This window comes from Excalfactoria chinensis, chromosome 1 (genome assembly GCF_039878825.1).
Source record: "Excalfactoria chinensis isolate bCotChi1 chromosome 1, bCotChi1.hap2, whole genome shotgun sequence".
Lineage (NCBI taxonomy): Eukaryota > Metazoa > Chordata > Aves > Galliformes > Phasianidae > Excalfactoria > Excalfactoria chinensis.
This window is the reverse complement of record NC_092825.1, coordinates 32,180,212-32,199,744: the sequence shown is the minus strand read 5'-3', so window position 1 is coordinate 32,199,744 and position 19,533 is coordinate 32,180,212. Positions and strand designations below refer to the sequence as shown.

The 19,533-nt window shown below is 47.8% G+C and overlaps 2 protein-coding genes across 6 annotated transcripts in view; both read right to left on the bottom strand.

Moving 5' to 3' along the window:
- The window catches only part of MSRB3 (methionine sulfoxide reductase B3), an 82,566-nt gene extending 66,421 nt beyond the window's left edge, over positions 1-16,145 (bottom strand). For 2 of the 4 annotated variants that reach the window (XM_072331946.1, XM_072331963.1), the window contains exon 1: positions 15,800-16,114. In XM_072331946.1, the coding sequence (XP_072188047.1) occupies positions 15,800-15,964 (165 nt within the window). In that variant the 5' untranslated portion in view covers positions 15,965-16,114. Of the gene's footprint in view, positions 1-7,214; positions 7,302-7,661; positions 7,919-15,799 lie in introns of those variants that run through there. The other 2 variants (XM_072331955.1, XM_072331972.1) reach the window with 2 other exon arrangements.
- Positions 16,137-19,533, bottom strand: part of LEMD3 (LEM domain containing 3) — a 43,587-nt gene continuing 40,190 nt past the window's right edge. For both annotated transcript variants that reach the window (XM_072331922.1, XM_072331931.1), the window contains 3 exons: positions 18,830-18,935; positions 18,669-18,747; positions 16,137-18,407 (listed from right to left, as the gene is read on the bottom strand). In XM_072331922.1, coding sequence (XP_072188023.1) covers positions 18,244-18,407; positions 18,669-18,747; positions 18,830-18,935 — 349 coding nt within the window. In that variant the 3' untranslated portion in view covers positions 16,137-18,243. The remainder of the gene's footprint in view (positions 18,408-18,668; positions 18,748-18,829; positions 18,936-19,533) is intronic.

Below are 19,533 nucleotides of genomic sequence, written 5' to 3'. Positions count from 1 at the left end.
CAGACTACCGACTAATAAAAGATCAAAGGTCTGTCCGTAACAAACACTACCAATAAAATCGGGACTTTTTTTTCCCAGCGACCTTCGCTGCCAGGAATAAAGTGCGCAGTGAAAGCGTAATTACCCGGCCGGGCTGCAGCCTCGCCGCGCTCCCGCAGCCGGCCATAAAACCTTCCCACCCTGCCCGGCAGCGCAGGCCTGCCGGCCGTGGCCATCTGGCTTGTGTCAGTGCTGGCGAGGCTGGCGGGAAGCACGGAGCTGAAGTCACCGCGTGGGTCAGCTGGGGAACAAAGGCACATTTTGCCCTTCAAAAGCTGGGGTGCCCCAGCAGCAGGGCCCTCAGCCCGCCGGCGGGGTGATTTATGGCTGCGCAGATCCCGCTCCTACTGAGATAGGCCGGCCCCATCTAGCGGTCGGCACCGAGAGAAGGCCTTGAGAAGGGAGGCATGGCCAATGGACCACCATTCACCCAACTCCAAGCCAGGCCAGTGGGGCTCCTCATCTCCACAAGGCTGTGCCAAAGCCCAGGCTGTGCTGGCCATTTGGCACCATGAGAGCTCCTGGGCTGTGCAGGCAAGGGTGGGTTGTGGGGAACAGCCCCAGGGTGCCGAAAGTCACGCCCTGCCCTGCCTGTGTGCAGGCATGTGCTGAGCGAAGTCCTGACTACAAGCACAGCAAGGACATCTGGTCCCCAAGGCTGACGTTCACGTCGCATTACAGCCCTGCACTCATTGCTGGGCTACAGACCACCAGCTGCTTCAGCAGGGACTGCGTGTCAGCAGAGCTCACCATGCAGCTTCCTGACAGCTCAGCACAGCCAAACCCGGCTGCACAAAAACCTTCTGTGCCTGTTGCTTCAAACGGGGAGCATTCTCCCCTGTGTTGGAGGCCAGAATGCCAAAAGATAGACAGAATTATTCCTCTCCCACCAGCTTCTCACAGCGAAGCCTTACACCTGTCTATGAAACATCTCCCCATGCAGCTGGGTGTGGGCATCTGACATAGCCTGAGGGCACGGGGAACACAAATGCACCATCACGGCTCTGCCATTCATCGGTCCCGTTGCATGCTCCATCAAACCATCAAACCTGCTTCTTTGTGGCACTGCATTTACTTCTCTGCATCAAAACTGTTCTCCTCCACCCTTTTGCGAGAAGTAAACAGAATCGTAGCTCCCTCAAGTGTAAGCAGTTTAGAGGAAATTAGGTGAATTTGCCAAGGATTAGAAAATAGACCTTGACCTCTTGAAAATGTCAAATATTTCAGCGTTCACCAAAATGTTGTTATTTAGTCTCGACTATTTGTAAAGACTTGGAGGATATACAAGTCCTGAAAGCCTAATAAAATATAACTGAGCATTCACAAAAGTATTTTATTGCAGTTAATATATTTTATTCTTTTATTGCTGACGTTTTGATTGCTATTTTTCCTTACTCTGTACACTACAGCCGTACCCGGTAGTTTCAAGTAGGATTGGGACCTCCCGGTGCTTTGTTCTGCATATACAGAACAAAAATCCCTGCTGCAGGGTGCTTACAGTGCTAGATTAAAAACTGCTTGTAAAGAATTAGGAAAGAGAAGAATAAAGGCAAAACCATCACTATTGCTGAATTTGGTGTGAAGGTGCTTAGCAGCCCTGCCTGCTGATTCTCTGGGTACCAAGATCAGTTTGATAGTGAACAGCAGTGATGTAGTCTTGCCAGGTCAGACCTTTCCTCTGCTCTTTCAAAAGCTATATGCTTCAACAGGTTTAGGAACTGGGTTTGCATTTCAGCTCTATTAGAAACCAACAGAGCTCAACAAGCACAGGAATGAGGCACCACCCTGAAGTATTGTTGCCGGTGTTTAACCTCAGGTGCTGCACCCGCTTGGATCTCTGCAGGGCCCAACAAGGGCCCCACACCACTGCCAAAGGCACCAACCCCAGCCCTAGGAAAGATGGCAGTGCTGGCACAGCATTCTGCCTCGTCAACATGTCCCTGGGGACACTGGGGATGCATGGCCTCAGCCATCATGTGTCTGAGTCAAAGGAATGCTGCAGTATTGTGCTCCCACCAAGCAGGCTCATCATCTACGCACCCCGTATTGTATTTATTGTATCTACGCAGTATTAAGATCCCTGCAGTTCTGTCCCGGCTCTGAATAGAGGCTGCCTCCAAAAACCAGGACACCAGTGGCTCTTCCATGGGTGTCCCCAGGCGTCCCTCTATAGTTTAACCAAGCCTCCTGGAGCCCTTTCCCTGCACTTCCTCCAATAAGGAAGTACAGAAGGGGGCAGCAGGGGGTGTACATCTGCCTGGCTTTTGTGATATGGGCACAACGCTCAGTGGTACCCAGTAAAACTTGTAAATAATACTCATGCCAGTCTAATGGCAGCCATGTCATTGCGTGGGACTGCAAACCAGGAAAGCCTTTGTTTTAGGATGCCGACATCCTAATGTTGACAGATGGTGAAGTACTGCCAGCTTTCAAAAACTTTTATACCCTCAGATTGGAAACGCTGGAATAAACTGCAAATTAGGGCCCAGAATAAAATACAATAAAAACCCAACACATAACCATAACTGTTAAAAAACAGAGAAATTTCTCTGTGAGAAGGGCAAGCTGAGAGATAAAACTCTGGTATGATCACATCATGCTTTTAAGAGCTGCCAGAGAAACACCAAGGGTCTCAGGAACCCATAACACTGTTGTTTTACCTTTTTCTATATGTAATGTTTCTCCTGAAAACTCAGGTCCGGAATTCCCAAAATGACATGAGAATCCCAGATCTCACAAGAAACATGTGAAGCCGTGGCCCTTTAGTAGTAAATTAAAAATCAGCAGTAAAGCAACTGGGCACCAATTCTTAAGGGAACAATCTTTTTTTCTTGCACCAATAATGAGACCTCAATAGTGTGAGACTTTGACTTGTTTCCAGCCCCTCCTCCCCAGCCCGGAGTCTCTGGCCCCACTCTGAGGACAGGAAACAATTACAGATCCCTACACGTTCACCACAGAGCCAGGCTCCTGTGTCGGGAATGTCAGAGTCACTGGACAAAGCAAAGGAGCAAAAACGCTGCCATGCTGGAGAAACTCAAACAACTAGGAGTCAGAAGCAAAGGCCTGTAAGTTTTCTATAGTCAAGTGCAACAGTAACAAGTTCATTTTAATTAGTATTTGTTTTGCTAAGTTTCTCCAGTCAAGGAGTTGCTTTGGAAAGGTTTTGTTTGTTGTCCTTTTTGTTTGGCTTGGACAATATGTCAAATATATCAAACTATAAGCAAATGTTTCATGGATAAAATGTAATGGAATATTTAATATATACGTTTATTCCAGTCATAGCATTTGGACCTTTTTTCCTAATTTGGCTTTCGGTTACCTAAAGCTTCTGCCAGGCAGACTCAGCAGACAGCAGTGCACAATCACCAGGCACTGCAAGAACAAGAAGCGCAGCCCTGAGAGAACCACGTGAGCAAACGTCTCAGCATATCATGGATTGATGCATCTAAGTAGCTGTGTAGCCCCTCATTATTTTCCTTTAACACACTCACTGCAAAAGCTGAAGGTCAGTAGTCTCTCCTACTTGTTCCATTACACTTGATGGATTTTAGGGTCTTTACCACAAGCAGTACATGTCTCAGTATGTGCCAAGACTGGGGGGGGGGGGAGGGGGGGCAGGCAAAGGCAATGTTCAACAGCTTACAGGGAGATGTTTAACAGGAGCTGATCCAACATCCAGCACAGCACTGCCAACTGTGGCAGGAGACCAGTGCACAGGAAAACTGTTCAGGAGCGGGATGAGGACTGCCAGTCATTTACTGGAGAAAGAGGAAGGGAAGAGGTACTATTTCCCTTGCACATCCCAGAAGGTCTCTGATCCTCTCAGCTTTGAAGGGATGATGCTAGCCTTCCCCCATGCTGAAAGCACTATCCTTCCATACGTATACCAACCCAGGCTGAGATACCTTCCTATCCTAACTGAAACTTTAAAGTCAGTTGAAAATATATTTGAAAATTCATCCTCGAAGAGAGGTTTTAGGATTTGCATTTTCATATGCTTCTACAACAACCCATATTGCAAACTGAGAGTGTCTCCACATGTTCCTGCTTGGCTATTAATACATGTTGCAAAAGCTCACTGATTAGTGTAAAATATTTCAGTCATTAGCAGCTAACAATATGCAGCAAAACACTGGCTAACTAAAGAGGCATTTGAGAAGAAACTAATTGTGTTGGCTATCCAGGAATGCAAAAGAACTGTAGCATTTAATTTGTGTGCTTGTACATTTTATTTTTTCCTCCTCCTCCTCATAAAATACAAGCTTCTCAATTAAAGCCACACGAGTCAGAAACACTCAACCTGAATTCCCACATCACTTTTAACACTCTCAATTAAATCATGTTCTCCATAGCTGTTTGCACTGGAATGTGCAAACTAAATGTCAATCCAGTCTACTTTTAGGAAGTTTACATTGCGCCCTGATAAAAGAGGTCATTACTGCCATATCCCATAATATCTGAGTGGAAAACCAGGAAATGTCAAGCTTTAAGCTCGAAGTTACTACTACTACCACTAGAAATGAGCCTAGGCTGTGAAGTTTAAAGCCTGCTGGTCAACTCACTCTCACATGAAATGGGAAAGTACAGCCCAACCTAGCAATGCTATTGGCATATTATTTACATATGCCAGTAATATTGCCAACATTCATTGCTTTAACAGTGACACTTAAGAGATGAGACTCCCACAACCAGTTTTAGATCCTCGTACAGACTAAAATGATCACCTTTTCAACCAGATAATCCAGATTCTCAAACCCCTGCTCGCAATTCAGTGTAATCTCACCGATTTCAACACCTGAAAAGGTCTGAAAACTTGCCAAGTAAGGAGGCACTACTTCATGTGTCTGTGAGCTTGCATTCATATGAGAGCAGTCATCCAGAAAAGTGATTTGCAAGAGGAAAACATCTGAGCAGAGAATGAAGAGCTATATTTAATTTTGATTTCATTCCTGAATGGAACTAACATTCCCTCTAGTATCAGCTGCCAAAGATGGGAAGCTCACAGCCCCTTACTGGAATGTGCCTTGTTGGCTGAACTGGGACACATCCTAGCTTCCATCTCCGGCTTGTGAAAAACCAAGCAGTCTGGCAGTAACATGCTGGTGTGCCAGGGTAACAGAAGCCCCACAGGTGTGTCCAGGGAGCAGAACAAGAAGGCAGGAGACAAGAGGGAATAATCGTAGCAAATGGTTTTTTGAATATTGCAGACTTGCAGAAAAACAAGAGGGGGAAAGCACATTGAGTCTAAGGAAGAGAGAGAACCCCAAAAAACTAGGAGGGCAGAGGACCTGTTCTCATACAGGCAGAGCTGGGAGCCCCTGAGCCCCGCATGCATTCCCACAGCTTCCATTGCCAGACTGCCTCCCAGCTACCAATACTTCCCAAAGGAGGGCCAACATAGATTGGTTGGGATTTTCACCCATCCCTTTCTCTTCCTCCCAGATCCGATGCACTAAAATAGCATCACTCTGCTCTGCTGCACTTTTGGTTTCCCTGCCTTGGTCACCTGCCAGCACTCAGCACATTCCTTGTATGGCAGCGAGTTTATAACCATGGCAGTCATAAACGTTTTGTAAATGGGTCTTTTCTGAGAATGATCATCATCTTTTCAACATCTTGAAAGATATTTAATCTTTTCCATTCCAGGCAATCCTTTCCAGTGCACTGGAAAAGGATTAATTGCTTGTGGTGCTTACAGGATGAGATACAAGTGTTCTGGAAATAACCTTTTAATTTAACAGTTCCTACCGGCTAAGCCTGAAAGCTTTTTAATTTGCTCACGAGTGAAATATTCATTGTCAGTACTAAAAGAAAATAGGCTGTAACCCTCCCAAGACAGGGGCTACTGCCATGCATGGAGCTTTGCCCCAGAGGCAGCCAGCACTGGGGGCACAGTGCCTACTTTTACTGCCAGCCAGCTTTGGGGAGGCACGCTCTCCCCATCCGCCAGTACTTGCCATGTCAAGCTTAGAAGCAGAGAAGAACTAACAGGCTTTCTCATGTCTCTATTTTTAATTCAGGACAAATCCCATACAACATTTACCACGAGGTGAATCAAACTTCTTTTCTTAGCAGTGAACAGAAGCCCTTCAATAGGATTTTCTGATCTCCTTTCCTGAAACAACTTGATATAATTCTTCACGGAATAATAATAATTAGGAAAAGATAAATTCAAGATTAAACAGATGGACTACTTTGAATTGGAATCATTTTTAAGAGCATTATGAAGTGCTCCTTATCTCAAGACTCCTGGGAGAGGAGAGGCGAGGAGAGGAGAGGAGAGGCGAGGAGAGGCGAGGAGAGGCGAGGAGAGGCGAGGAGAGGCGAGGAGAGGCGAGGAGAGGCGAGGAGAGGAGAGGAGAGGAGAGGAGAGGAGAGGAGAGGCGAGGAGAGGCGAGGAGAGGAGAGGAGAGGAGAGGAGAGGAGAGGAGAGGAGAGGAGAGGAGAGGAGAGGAGAGGAGAGGAGAGGAGAGGAGAGGAGAGGAGAGGAGAGGAGAGGAGAGGAGAGGAGAGGAGAGGAGAGGAGAGGAGAGGAGAGGAGAGGAGAGGAGAGGAGAGGAGAGGAGAGGAGAGGAGAGGAGAGGAGAGGAGAGGAGAGGAGAGGAGAGGAGAGTTCTGTAGAAAGGTGTCCTGCTCTCTCTGTTAGGTGGCGTGACTGCACGTCACACCGATTCAGGGCAGTTATTTCTTTTTTTGTCATCCCAGCTCCTGGAACGGCGTTCGAGTGAGAGCCACCAGAGCTGCCAGTCTCTCCCGGCAGTCTCCCTTACATGGAAATTTTCTACAGTCGTGTCTGAAACCGATACCGGTGCTCACCACCGAGAGGAGCCGTCTCCCTGCCTAAGTTTGCACAGCGCCAGGAACTCCTCATGCAAGGAACAGCCTCGGCATGCAGAAATCTATGCAGATGTCAACATAATAGAGCAGCCTTTAGAAACGTACCTTTGATCACAGACATCGTGTCATGGTATTTAGAACAGCCTTATGAATACACAAGAAGACCTCGGCCTTATATCAAGAAAATAGGTTATAAAAATTAGCATGAAGAAATTTGAATACCACACAAACAGGAAAGAACCGCTCACAAACTGTATCAGTAAAGTTAACCATCCTAAAAACAAGGAACCTTTAAGCAGTCAAGCAATAAAATTAAAAACACATCCAATCCATACCATAAAGATGCTCTTCTAAGTAAAACAGGAATTCTCTGGTCTCCGCCCGCCACAGAGGTGCTTCTAGTTGTAAGGAGCGCTAAAGCTCTGAGGAGACACGACAACAAATAGGGCAAAAGGAGTATTCATTTTACACTGTTAGTGCTCTTTAAACATGTGGCAGTTTAAGAATGGATAAATAGAGCATTTTTAAAATATACATATATTTACACGGATGTGCTGCACCTCTAGATATCCTAACATAGTTCATAAGCAAAAGAAATACGAATTGTAGCTGAATATCTCGTTTGAATACTTGTTTTGGTTTCTTCTCTTTCATTTTCTCACAGATGCCCAGAATGCGAGGGTGCCTTTTCCAAAATCTAGCAAGCCTTACAGTTTTGCAGAGCAACCCCAACTGAATTCCAAACACAAACAGCCCCGCAGCTGCCAGCAAAATGTGCTCACCTGGAGATCACAGATGCCTCGGGTCGCCCCACAGCACAGCGTTACAAGCAGGCTGGAGCCTCCTGGGGCCGGGGCACATCCCCTGCCCACTGCAGGACTGGCAGCAACAGCAGCCCTGTGGTGCTCACTCCTGGGCAGCCAGCCCGCTCTGTGACAGCCAGCCTGTGCCCCGTCCCCTGTTCCTTTGGGAGGCACAGGTGCATTTGCCCAGAGTGTTCACTTCTTTCCTCAGCCTTCTGGAAGCTCAAGGCTTCCAAGTCCCCATGAGGATCAATAATCCAATGGAAATTTGGGTGTTTGCCTTGCATAAGCCACTCTGAAAAGTGACATCTGCCCCAGATCCTTCAGCAGAGACACGGGCCCAGCACACGCGCACAGCTCCTTCATTGCTTCCCCAGACTTAATTAAGCCTTGCCCCAAAATGCTGCTTGTTGCTGTCCTACATGGAGTTCTGCTCCACAAAGAGAGCACTGCAATTAAAACCCCATGCATCATTTTCTCTCCCCTTGGCCCTGACATCTCACACCAAGATGGTAAAGCCCCCTGTGAAGCTGTCATGCCTGGATGCTTCCCTGCCCCTGCAGAAGCTCTCTGTAGCGCAGCTCTACTCTAGGCACACAGGTCTTCAACACCCATGAGCAAAACGAGTGGCTACAGATATACCAAGTTTGTGTCCCATTTGAGGTTATAAAAAGACACAATTGTTGGTCACAAGTCTGATATTGTTCCAAAAATCATACCTCCTATTCATTCCATGTTCAGACGGCATTGTGTCACAGTGCCCCTCTGCTGCCATCTGTCACACAGCAACAACATGTAACGGGATATTGGTGGGAAGGTTCAGCCTCTACTGCCATACCACCAACATCCACCCCTGACAGCACGAGCCAACACAGTAACATAGGAGGAGCAGCCCTTGTATTTATTCAGCGTGTTATTTTTACAGCACTTGTATAAACGTGCAGAAAGTTTGATAATTTCTGTGGGGTCTCATTTCTGCCTGCAGTAATGCCAGAAATAGAAAAGGGCAAGCTTAGGTATTTTTAAGCTTAAACTGTGAAGGTGGTAATAGGTCTCAGTTGTACACCCACTGCCCGGAAGGGACAGGGGAGGGGTCTGTCCCCACACCATGCAGCACACACAGCGTCCAAGAGCAGCCCTCACAACGCTTTGTCAGCTTCATGACACTGTACAAAAGCTGACATTCTGTTTGTGGCCCCAGAACAAAACTATCCAATGAAAGGGAGGATATACTAGAATCACAGTTGTTTACTGCGTAGCACCAACTGCAAACAGAATTATGCAGGGCCTGTATTAAGTCTTCTGCTAGAATCTGCACAGCCCTATCTTGCTCAAGAGCCACAGAGCTTCCTGTGAGAATCTCACACTGTGTGTTTGCTCACAGGTGAATGCTGCAGGAACAAGTGCCAGCCCTAGGCAGAAAATCACATGAGCAGAGAGAACGAAACAAAAGAGGAGCAGATGGAGGTGCATAGTTCGACCCCAGTGACTGCTGCTAAACAGCAGTGGCACTTGATTTCACGCTATGACCACTGAAAACGTTCCTAGCACCGCCACGCGCATTCACAGGTCTGAGGTTGGCTCTGCTCAGGCAGCTCAAGGGCATCTCAAGCCATGGCACAAACAAGCCCTTATTTGGGCTGAGCAAGACAGGACGGGCAGAAGTTTGAAACACAAAAACTACCAGCGGTGCTCTCTACTCCAAGTGCCATGTACCTCTCCCACTGCAATGCCACAGAGCTGGTTAACCACCAGCACAGTGGACATCACCTGCATTGATTTCATGTCTTCATCAAAGGTAAAAGACAGCCTGGTTATAAACCTTCCCTTTCTGTAGTCGGGATTTCAAGGGACATTATCAGTGCTGGAAATGTCTCTCTCTCAAAAGCTGAGTAATAACTTCCCATTTCTCCTCAAAAATCACCCCAAACACTCCACAAAACTACCATTTGTGATCTCCTGCTCCATTACACAAATCTCATGAAAAGCTTGGGGTGATCATCATGTACCTCCCAGCATTACTTCTCTGTCAACAGAAGGTGTATTCTTGATTGTCCATTATCCCCCATACTTGTTTTCTCTTCTCCTTCCTTGCCACAGCTTTGGAGACAGTGTGTGCCAAATCAGTCACGCTGATGTTGAATCACTGTATTGAATCACACCTGGACTATGAAGCTATCATATGTCTGCAGCCCTTCTCTGAGGTTGCACTTCCTCCTCTGACAGGTTACAAAACTCACCCTAAGGTATCTGGGAAATAACTTGGGGTAATTGTTCAGAAGAGTAAGCATCTCTGAGGACTTCCAAAAGGCCTCAGTAGTAATCTGACAACGTCCTCTTTTAAAAAGGGAGAAAGCGATGGGTGAACTGCACATCCGTGGGCATACCTTCACCATCCTGAAAGCCTTTGAAACAAACTAAAAACAAAACCCAAAAAAACCACATAAATAGGAAACTGAAAGGTAATGAAGCAATAAGCAGCCAAGATGGGTTTGTAGGATCCAACCCCATCAAACTAGTATATACTTTCTTTTCTACAAGCAGGAGGAAAGCAGCGCATCCAACAGATCTCAAATATAATATACTTTTTGGTAGAGCTTCTAGTGGTATTTTCATAAACAGACTGGAGGAGCATCTTCCTTCTGGATGACGGCACCACAGCTTGGGAGCTCTGCAGGCTGCCCAATTAGCTGCTAAGGGCCCGGCCTTGATCAGCACTTCTCCTGCTGCTGGGTCCTGTAAGCACTCCTATGAGAACTGCAGACATCAACCTGGAAGGAGCATACAGCACCCCAAAGAGCCCAGCAGGACTCAGCATGATCCTCAGGAAGTGGAAAAGGGTCAAAAATCAGTAAATGGAATTCAGTACAGCCAAGTACAAAGAGATGCATTTGGTCTTTTCTTAAAAAACAAAAACAAACCACCACAGAAACACTCAAATGCACAACACCAAAACTACAAGGCAAGCAGTGCTACTGCAGAAAAGGATGTCAAGGTTACAGTGCCCATAAGCTGAGCCACCACTGTGATAACTGCTGCAAAAAAAGGCAAGTGACAATCTGGAGTTTGTCAAAGAGAAGTATAATACCTAATAGCAGGAGCTGGGGAGGGAACCAGTTCTGCTCATCAGCAATAGGTACCAGCTGGAATCTCGTGCTGGCTTGGGGCATTAGACAGAAGAAACTGGGGAGAGTTCAGAAGAGAGAATGAAAGTGGTTCAGAAAAATCTAACCTCTGCAAAGACCTGGGAAGAACTCTGTCTATAACAGTGACTGTGGTGGTGCACCAATGCTCTGAAAACCTGTGTCTCTTCTTAAACAGCAATACACTGAGAAGCTACGACACTGTGTGTGCTGCTGCCACAGTCATTGATTGTCATACCATAGATAAAAATGTATTAAGCTAATTCACATGCAGCAAAGCAACAAAAAGCTTCCTTCCCTCAGGCAACTCCGAGGGCAGTCTGAGGCTCTTGCACAGTATCTGCAGTAACCCTACCCTCATGGTTCCACACTGTTCCAGCAGCTCTGCAGCTCAGCACCTCTCTGAAGTGCAAAGGCAAGCAGCAAAGCTGCCTTGAGCTTTTGTACATGGAGTGCCAAGCTCTGTGCAAGACTGGAAACCAGCAGTGCCCAGTGCTTCCCTTGGAGTCAGACACTAACTGTCTGCAGGAGCCAGGGCAAACCATGTCCCCTATATTTCTCTTATGGAAATGGGTTTAAATAAGATACACTATCAGCACGGAGTATCCTTCCACTGATTCTAATCCGGTGAGAAATAGGAGGAACTAAGGATACAGTCCAAAAGCACAGTTCCCACAGCTAGCAGTCAGAGAATAAGGCTCTCTGCCCAACAGTGCTGACTTTCTTTTCCTGCAGCCTTTAGAAAGCAGAGATGAAATCCCTTTATCTGGGAAGCTGCCGCTATGCATCCCGGGCCCCAGTGTCACAGAGCTGCCTGGCTCTCCTTGACCCTTCTGCCCTTCCCAAGCCAATAGCAGCTTGCCTGCTTCCTCCTTGCCCCCAGCTCGCCCACCCCACAGCCCCACAGGAGCTGAGCCTCAGCAGCTGCTCTGCCAGCCCTGCTCTCAGGCTCACCACTGGCTCAGCACACGGCTGGACTTGAGAAGGTCCAGCAACTCCACATCAGATTGATGCTTGTTCAATATAGGCTCCATGCTCTGGAAGCAGACACAGAAATCCTAAAGCCAGGCTCACTGCGCTGTCAAATGCCATCATGTGGACTAAGAACAACACCCATGTGAGGTACTGGAGCAGGTCCAGAGAAGGACAACGAGGCTCGTGAAGGGCTTGGAGAATCATCCCTACGAGGAGAGGCTGAGGAAGCTGGGGCTGTTTAGTCTGGGGAAAAGGAGGCTGAGGGGAGACCTTATCGCCCTCTTCCAGTATCTGAACGGTGCTTACACTGAGAGTGGGGCAAGTCTCTTCTCACTGCTGACAAGTGACAGGACGAGAGGAAATGGCCCCAAGTTGCACCAGGGTAAGTTTAGGTTGGATATTAGGAAATACTTCTTTACAGAAAGGGTGGTTAGGTACTGGAATAGGCTCCCCAGGGAGGTGGTTGAATCGCCATCCCTGGATGTGTTTAAGAGCCGTTTGGATGTGGTGCTCAGGGATATGATTTAGCAGAGGGTTGTTAGAGTTAGGGTACTATAGTTAGACTGGGATTGGACTTGATGATCTTCAAGGTCTTTTCCAACCTGGGTAATTCTATGATTCTATGATTCATGTGAACTTGACCCCAGGCAACCAGCTGCACAGAACCCTTCAGCAGAGCAGTGGTGAAATCACCCACACCTTGCCTGCCTGCATTTGGAAGCCCAGCACAGTCAAGACCAAGGTGCTGGGAAACAGAGCTTGGCAAGAACAGGGAATGGAGCTTGGCAAGAACAGGGCAATGCTTATCTGGGCAGGGCATGTTCTGGACTGCTTTCTTTTGGCATTGACTGGCATGGATTGCTTCCTCAGGAAGCTGCTGAGATGCCCTGGGTTGATTTCTTTTTCCTACTCACATTGTGCAGCCCAAGTGAGACTGATGGCATTTGGCAGTCCCTTCCCCAGAGCTATTGTTGTTTCCTGGCAGCAGGGCTTTGTTTTCCATCAGGTGGAAGGCGAAGGCGTGTTCCCTGTCTGGAGGAACACGGAGTTATAAAGCTCCCTGGGGACATAATTCCAAGCGCCACACACAGCGCCATTCTTAGGAGTTCTTGGACATGACAGCACTTCCCTACAACACAATACATGAGCACACTATGTACGCTTTGCTACACCGCTGTCCGTGTTTCAAAGATATCATTAATCCCTTTGTTCAGACACCACCAAACAGAGAGAGCAAAGCAGGGAGCTCAGCAGAAGTCCCTCCTTCAGACTTCATGCAACACTCAAAAGCTGAATCATGTTTCAACACAAAACTTACTGGAAATGTCATTCTCAGTGCTCCCTATAAATAAAGAAGTACTTGTGCCATTAATCATCTTACAGAACATGCTATGCTAAAACCTAAGGCTGTAGAAGCAGCACAAGTGTGTGAGCACTGTGTAAGTTTAAGCACTGCCCTTGTCGGGTTTGGGTTAGCATTGTTTGAGCTCCTTGGGTCCTAAAGCCCTCACTGAGAAAAGCCTCTTTATGCCCAGGAACAGTGCTGGATTGTGTGGCTGTCAGATAATGCCATTGGAATGGAGCTGTTACATGAGAACCAGAAGGCTGGAGCAAAGGAAAGAAATTACAATTTCCAATTGCCTCATCGTGAATGGAGCTCCCAGAGAATTCTCACAGCCTATTTTCAGACAACACCTCAGGATCGCATCCTCACAAGGGAAAGACACAGAAATCCCCTCTAAAACCCAGAATGCCACTCTGCACCCTCTGGCAGAAGCTGATGCTGTAACACACGCTCCCTTCCCTTTCTTAAGTGGAAGACTGAAAGTTAGTTTAGAACGCTGCTGGTTTGTTACGCGTCCAGAGGTTTTCACAGGGGAGGACTTAGATGTTCCGTTCTGTGCTTCTGTTTAAGCTCCTACATCCAGCTGTTTGCTGAGAACTGAACATCCTCCCAGTGTGAGCAGTCTGGAAGGTCATAGTGCAGCCCTGCAGAAGCAGTAAGAGCGAGGGAAGGGAGAGCTCACCTGCAGCCCCTTCTTGCTCTACGAGACACTACAGGATGAACACCCTAAAGGCTGGCAGGTTTTTCAGGTTTTGTTTGTACGTTTCAAAGTTCTCCTGATCATGTAGATAAAGTTGCCTCTATATAAATCCATGTACGGACACAAGTATTCCGGAGCAACAGACACCCTCCAGCCTCGGAGCCTGTTTCCAAAAGAAGGAAAATAAAAAGGTCCTATTCCCTACCTATGACTGAAGTTGCTCATTGCTTAAACATTGATCTGTAATGAGGACGCTCGAATGACGCAGCCCAGCAGAACCGTCTGACAATTGGATGGCTGTCCCGCACTTGTAGCCATGCCAATGGATGCAGACAGCAGACTTCTTAACCTCTGGCTGAGAAGATTAAATCCTTAACAGCGAGATCTCTTCTCCCCCTTCTCCCTCCAGCTCCCCTCTCCCATACAGTACAGCCAACAGCGCAACAAAGGAACCTTAACAATATACCTAAAAGGGAAATTTGATTTTCTAGCATTGCTCACGCACAAAACAGGCTAGGCTTTCAGTGCCACAAACAGGTATCACCTTACAAAGCCGCCTGAATGCAAGCAGGCATACAAAATCCTCCCATGCCTTCATGAATATCAGGGCAAAACACCAAGCGCTTTCCTCATGTGCAAGTTTCCCTTACCACAGAGCCGAGAGCAATCCATAGGGTACAGGCAGGCGGAAAAAGTGCCTTAACCCAACCCCAGCGGGAGGGCAGAGCAGAGCAGCCCTGCCTGGAAAAATCAACAAGGCTGTTCCGTCAGAAGATTTTATTTTTGTCGAGGATCAACTGCTTTATATGGCTCTGTCACCAAATATAGCCACGCTGCCCCGCACACAAAGGCACTGTTTTTAAGGATGGCGCTTTTGGAGGAAAACACTGAATTCTTTTTTTTCCTCTTAAAAGCTCTTCTCAAATAGAGAGCCGAGAAACGCCGGTCAGAAAACGCCCAACCAACCACAGCTGAGTTACGTGTGGCCCAACCACACCAGGTTCGGCGGTTCGGGGAAATCGCCGCACGACTCCATCCCAACCGAACCTCCTTCTACCTGACAGCGACACCATTATTCAGCACCTCTGGTTAAGCCGCTCTCCTTACTTCATTCCCGACACAAACTCTACACGACAATTAAGAAACGCCGCTCGAAGCGGAGCCGCGCTTCCTGCGACGCCGCGACCCTCTGAGAAGCTCCGTGCGGGCGGCAGATGAGGATGACGGGCGCTCGGAAACCGCTCCCAGAGAGAGGCGCAAAGGGCGCCGCTACCAACCAAATTTGGCAGCGGGGAACCGTGACGAACTGCAAAGGAACGCAGCAGCGCAGCAAACGGCTGGGAATCCTCCGCTAAGAGCGCTGCGAGCACCCGTGTGTGTCCGGCGGGGGGAAGAGCTCCAGCCGGGCATATCGCCTCCTGCGCTCCAGTGCGAGTGGGTGCGGGGGCACCGCGTCGGGAGCGCAGCTACACCGCTAAACGGGGACGGGACGAACCCAAGTACACCCGATTCTCGCTTGCACTGCTCTGGTCAGCAGCGTAACACAGCCCGCACACGGGGGACAGCCGCCGAGTCCCGAAAGCGCACGCGAAGCCTGAGCTCCCCTCGGGGCCGGGAAAGCTCCACGTATTCGGCGGGCGGCCGCAGCGCAGCGAGCAGGCCGTGCCCTCGCCCCGCAGGCGCTCCGCCGCTCCGCTCTGAGGACGGACAGCCGCTCCGCAGCGGCACCCAGACCGGCAGGGCGCAGAGGGCGGCGGAGCGGAGCGCGACGCGGCCCTCCCGCCGAGCCCCGCTCCCCGAGGGCTCCCCCGCCCCGCCCCTCCCCCAGCAGGTGCGGCCCGGCCCCGGCCCGCGGTCCCGCCGCCCCTCCCCCGACCGCAGCCCCCCGGCCCGCGCTTCCCGCGGCGGTGCGGGGCCGGCGAGGCGGCGGCGGTAGCCTCCCGCCGGCTCCTACCTGCGGCTCCTGCGGCGGCCGCCAGGACGAGTGCGGAGAGGAGCGGCGGCGGCAGCGCAGCGCGCATGAGGGGAGGCCCGAGGGAGCGGCGGCCGCGGCTCCAACCCCCCCCCCCCCCTCCGCCCCCCGGGATAGCGGGGACGGGCCCGCCGCCCAGGGAGGCATGACGGGAAATTCCTGGGCACCGGCGGCCAACGCCAAATAAGAGCACGGCGCGGGCGGCCCGACCCCGCAGCGCAGAGCTCCAGCGTGCGGCCGGGCCCCGCGCGGAGCCCCGTCTCCGTCCCTGCAGCCCCGAACGGGAGAGAGGCGCCCACAGACGTACGTCAGACGCGTGTTAAAAAAAAACCCTAATAAACCTTTAATTCGAGTCTGGTTCGCGGAGCGTCGGTTTTTACAGGACAGGGTGACAAATTACAGCAAACATCCCATTCCTCTCAAACGTTCCGTATGATACACGTCCCCCTCCCTCGCGAGGAAGGAACACCGGTCAACTTAACAGTTTAAAAGGTAAAAGAAGCCGCATAATAGTACATATTACAATAATAATGTACAGTGTTTACAGGAAATATATTGCAGAAGCAAAATGGACGCGGCTGCATCGAGAGGCGACCTGCGAAAATGCCACAACTATTTTTACATTCACTCTTGCAAACGGGTCACAAGATGGGTCACTAAGGTCAGCTTAACAAGTCACTGCTGCACATCGATACAACGCCGTCGGTTTATATACATATATATAGTACATACACATGTATATTATACATATATGTATATTGGAAAACTCCTCAAAATCTACCAGACCTGGCACAATTCACTTACCCATCAAAAATATGTACTTGTCCTCGGTAAGCGGAATTCTGCGTGGCTGATTATATATTATATATACTCATTATTCATTAGCATCTGAGACATAAAACTGAGGATTTTAAAAGTTCTCGCTTAACAAACTCTCCAATAATAAACATGGTGCCCACAAAAGCACGAAAGTAAGGCACAATAGGATTTCTGTTGCAGAACAGTGTGCATCATGTTTACTTCACCGTAAGAAAAAAAAAAAAACAACGTGCATTATTTGTGCAAGTCCATGCTGCAAATCCATCATATCTACAAAGTAAAGTTGAGTTTCACTCGTTTCTTTGGGCCGGTGGCGCTACCGGTCCCAGCATATCCCTGCCTGTGGGATATTCCCCTTGCTGCTTGGATAACATCATGGTAGGAGTGGGGATCAAAGGAGCCAATCATCTTAGATTCGCATCTACGCTTCTCAGCAGCGATTTTGCACTTCCAGGCAGATTCCTGCCAAGTTTCCAAACTTGCAATCACAAGATTTACTGTCAGCTGTAACTTCTAGCTCGCGGTGGGCCAAAATTGTGGCAGGGAAGCGAGCACCTTGTAACGTTTTAGAAGGAAACTGCTTATCTGAATCCCGAATGGTATTTTGTCACAGCCCTGGCAATGGGAGTAATAAATACAGCTCTTCACAAAATACTTTTCCGGTATCTGCCAATTGCGTCTTTATTGCTCACAAATTTGAATTGGTTACAATTGGTATCAGACCTCTTCACACAAAATCATAAGGTATTTTGATATAAAACCTATAAAAGATATTTAACCTGTATCTAACGCTTTAAGGTATTCAGCCTCTCGTCACGGTGCAGCCAAACCCATATAAAACATCAGGTTTTGAATAAAATAGGAAGCTTATCCACTGCTTCGACGCAGACATCCTCACTGAACAAAACCAGGTTTGCCACCACCAGCATTTACATTTATATACAAAACCCATCACATCCACATTCAGCTCGTTTTCCCTCACGCTTCTATACGACCACTAATGCCAGATTATAACTTCCCCCAGGCCCCAGCTGCAGAAAATTATTATTTAACGGCAAGAGAAAAAAAAAAAAAAACTAATATTGAATGAAAAAAATATATTTTTTTCCTTTTTTTTTTCCTTTTTTTTTTTTTCCTTATTTTTTCTATTTTTTTCTTTTTTTTTTTTAAACTTATTCACCATCAGGAACTGTAGGTTGTTCGTTACAAAATACCCACAAGGTTATTTCACAGGAAACTATGGAAATACAGGAAGTCTTCTTTTCTCCATGCTTTTGTATTATCAAAAAACACCTCTCGGTGCAAAAAAAAATGCAGTCACCACATCTGAAAATGTTGAATGGATTCGGCATTCCACATGCAAAACTGAAATGCATTGCTTTAACGCAGCCCCAGATCACTTCCTGAAGCTATTCCTTTTTTTTCCTGTCAGCTCAGTATTACTGCCTCGCTGCTAAGTCCCTTTGGAAACAAGATTTCTGGAACGTTCCATCTTTTATTTAAATCATTAAAGTATTACATACAAAAAGCACTAAAAAAGGAAGACGGCAGCCAAACAGGAATATTCCTGTCGCGAGTAACAGTCCTAGCGGTTGTAGAAAGTCTCCTCAGGAACTTCCCTGAGAATGAGTTGTGCCTGTCCGGAGACGGAGATGTGACATAGAGTTCATGTGTTTGTTTGATGGCTTTAGTGGAGTGTTGCAGGTGAGAGCCTGGGGAAAGCGATGGTGGTATCGATCTAGCCGCAGGTATTTCACTGTTACCAGCTTCCCTGTAAGGCGAAGAAATACAAAAACACAAGTCCTCTAGTTTACTACTATTACATTTTGCCTCGGGACATAGCAAACAAACCCAAGCACGCTCGTTACAATGAAATTAGCTTACCAGGTGACAAGGGCTACTAAAAAGACAACTTTCATATCTAAGAGAAGTACTGAGCTATAATAAAACACTTGGTCGCTTAAAAGGACTCCAACTGCAACCATCTTCTGCCATTTCCACCCACGCTTTGCCACAAACCCCAGTTTCTTACCATCAAACCAAGAGCCATGCAATGCCTTAAAAGCCTTCCCCGCGTACTCTGGAGACAGACACTTGACATACACACAACCCTGCAGCAAGAAAGAGTTTTTGTTAAAGCCCAGCTGACAAGGAGAAATAAAACCATTAAGTTGTTACTGGAAGGGCACTCACCTCACGGGAGTTTTTGTCCACAGCAATATGAACAATTCCATCGTTATCACTGCATTTCTCCAAGATTGCTTCTTGAATCGCTAAATGCCAGTGATCACCTATTTCCCTAAGCAAACAATAAAAGGCTTCATTAAGCACGTCTACTTAAAAGAAGTTTCAAAAGCTGACAGAGGAACAAAAGTGTTAACAGCTCTAGCAGCATGACAGAACGCCAGTCTGAAGTATATAGATTATGATTCAGTAGTTTTAATATAAATGCATGTTTTCCCCCAATCCGTGTGTTTCTGTGCTTTGGTTTGCACTACCAAAACATCTCAGGGTATACCAAGTAAAACGTTTGGGGGCTTATCTGAAAGATGTACCCGAGAGGGCATTTAATGCACTCCAGCAGCTAACAGGTACTTGGCCTGCCAGATCTGATTACAGTTGTTCAAAGCATAAGAGTTCGAGTTGCCATAATCTCATCCTTGCCAGCTGAGTGATTTCTTCAGGACTCGACACAACCTTCTGGCACGTGAGACAGACTGAATACTTTAATCTACCAAATAGTCAAGTCAATTGGGTTCCACGGTCTGCTTCAGAAAACTCAATCCTATGAACCCAAGAGGAACAATCCATACTTTGGGTGCTGCAGTCTGCTATCACCACCTTCCTATCTGAAGCTGCAAGCAGTCAAAGTCATCATCCCACACCTAAAGACAGGC